Source organism: Triticum aestivum, chromosome 5A, assembly GCF_018294505.1.
Source record: "Triticum aestivum cultivar Chinese Spring chromosome 5A, IWGSC CS RefSeq v2.1, whole genome shotgun sequence".
NCBI classification, from domain to species: Eukaryota; Viridiplantae; Streptophyta; class Magnoliopsida; order Poales; family Poaceae; genus Triticum; species Triticum aestivum.
In genome coordinates this window covers 710065753-710068389 of record NC_057806.1, presented here as the reverse complement: position 1 = coordinate 710068389, position 2637 = coordinate 710065753, and the positions used below count along the sequence as shown (strand labels likewise).

General features: G+C 44.6%; 1 protein-coding gene across 1 annotated transcript in view; it reads left to right on the top strand.

Annotated features, from left to right (window-relative positions):
* LOC542896 (beta-amylase) overlaps positions 1 to 1805 on the top strand; it is a 3823-nt gene extending 2018 nt beyond the window's left edge. The window contains exons 4-7 of the mRNA XM_044528422.1: positions 109 to 372; positions 581 to 790; positions 872 to 1111; positions 1220 to 1805. Coding sequence (XP_044384357.1) covers positions 109 to 372; positions 581 to 790; positions 872 to 1111; positions 1220 to 1465 — 960 coding nt within the window. The 3' untranslated portion in view covers positions 1466 to 1805. The remainder of the gene's footprint in view (positions 1 to 108; positions 373 to 580; positions 791 to 871; positions 1112 to 1219) is intronic.
* Positions 1806 to 2637: the final 832 nt, after the last annotated feature.

Below are 2637 nucleotides of genomic sequence, written 5' to 3'. Positions count from 1 at the left end.
ACATGAAATAATTAAAAAAAGTAAAATAATCTATACCATCACCATTAAAGACAAAAGGACTCCATTTAACTGTTTTAACTAATAGTACAAATTAAAAAAAATCCGCAGTGCTATGATAAGTACCTGCAAGCAGACTTCAAAGCAGCAGCAGCGATGGTTGGCCATCCTGAGTGGGAATTTCCTCGCGATGCCGGACAGTACAATGACACTCCCCAGAGAACTCGATTCTTCGTGGACAACGGAACATATCTCACTGAGCAGGGGAGGTTTTTCCTTGCATGGTACTCCAATAACCTGATCAAGCACGGTGACAAGATCTTGGACGAAGCAAACAAGGTCTTCTTGGGACACAGAGTGCAACTGGCAATCAAAGTAAGTACCATCATCCTAAATATCTCAGTTTCTTACAATAGTAGATAGGATTTGAGAAACCATGATTCAGTTGAGAAGTAGTGTATGATAAACAACAACAACAACAACAACAAAAAGTACACAAATTCATTCTAACACTCTAGGCTAAAGGAACTTGCATTTCTTAATCTAGAATGTAAATGAGACATGGCCAAATGTTTGGTTGCAGATCTCTGGCATTCACTGGTGGTACAAGGTTCCAAGCCATGCAGCCGAGATCACAGCTGGGTACTACAACTTACATGATAGAGATGGCTACAGACCCATAGCACGCATGCTCAAAAGGCACCGTGCTAGTCTTAACTTCACTTGCGCCGAGATGAGGGACTCGGAGCAAAGCTCACAGGCCATGAGCGCACCGGAAGAACTAGTCCAACAGGTAGGTAGCTTGTGTCTCCAGAGTTTACGCTTAGACATCTCTGATAGACACATCTAACGTACTTGTCGTCGAAATTCTCAGGTGTTGAGTGCTGGATGGAGAGAGGGCCTAAATATGGCATGCGAAAATGCACTTCCTCGATATGATCCAACTGCTTACAACACCATACTCAGGAATGCAAGGCCTCATGGCATCAACAAGAGCGGCCCTCCTGAGCACAAGCTGTTTGGATTCACCTACCTCCGGCTGTCGAATCAGTTGGTGGAGGGACAAAACTATGTCAATTTCAAGACCTTTGTTGACAGAATGCATGCCAACCTGGTTAGTGCCACAACCCCTTGTTCATGCATGTCAAAAATTAAACAGAGGAATCATTAATTTGTTGATTTGCACCGGCCTATTACAATAATGCAATTTGATTCTTTTCAGCCTCATGACCCATGTGTTGATCCAGTGGCGCCTTTGCAAAGATCAGGGCCAGAACTGACGATTGAAATGATCCTACAAGCAGCGCAGCCAAAACTGGATCCATTCCCCTTTGAAGAGCACACCGACCTGCGAGTTCAAGGCCTCGGTGGCATCGGTGGGGATGTTGAAGGCCCCACTGGTGGCATGGGTGGGGAGGTTCAAGACCCCACTGGTAGCATGGGTGGGGAGCTCCCTGCCACCGTGTAATGAAACCTTTATGATCTACAGTACCTTTTATGTTGTGTGTGACAGAGAAACCTTTCTCTGCCTTATTAATAGCAATAAATAAAGCACATCACTTGTGCGTGTTCTGGAAGAAAAATCTCAGTGCTGGAAGGGTTAATCTTCTCTTTGTGAGAATTAACCGTGCCCTAGAAATAAGCCGATGAGGATAAATAAGATGTGGTGCTACAGTACATCATGAGGATTACTCATCAATATTGGATTAGTCATCAAGAGGATGCTTTTCCAATGAGCTGTAGTACATCAGACCTTACATACCTCCATTATGTGCATATGAGTGAATGAACAAACTATTTTGTGCTCATTTAGCGATTGTATATGGGTCCATCATTTTGGATTGCATGTTCACGATTACCACTCGCATGGCTTTGACTAATGTTACGTGGTAAACTACTAAGTGTCCAATCTACTTCGTTGGATTTTTTGACCATTTTGGATCAAGAGTTTTAGAAAAAAGTTTCATCTTCGTAATCAAGCCGTAAATTTTGTATGTAGTTTGGTCGCAGTTTACGAAGCTACTCAAGACGATCATAAACTATCTTTTCTTGGTGAACCGGTCAATCCTGCTAAAGAAATTCTATATTCATTGTTCATGGGTGGGGAATTCAACATCCTATGGTTTCAGCAACGATAAAATAATTAGTTTTACAGTTCTTTCTTATTCAGCATTGCCATTGACAATTTGGATCTACCTGAGATATTTCTGGACATCAATTTACCTGGGCTAATACCCGGCTAGAGTCGACGTTTGAAAATATGGGTCACGTGCCAATGGATGCTGGTTGGGAATTGAAATTTCTTTTGGTAACAATACATGATTTGGTACGTACCAAAGCATCGCAATACACCGCTCAGTCAAGTTCGAATGGTTTGTTGATGTAGTCAACAAGGTTTTGGATGGTCGATGATGGGTAGATCGCCTTCCCAAGGGGTTAAAAAAAATCCTCACTTTGCAACAGTTCCTCGCATGGAGGGAGTTCTCCCACTGAATCGAATCTCTCCCGCGACCTAGGCTAGGGTTCCATCCCCCGCGTTCCCGTCCGCCCACTCGCCCCCCTCCCGCCCCCCTCGCGCGGGCGATGGGCGGGCCCCTGCCGCTCCCTCTCCTCCGGCCCCCCTCCCCGCCCCTCTCCCTC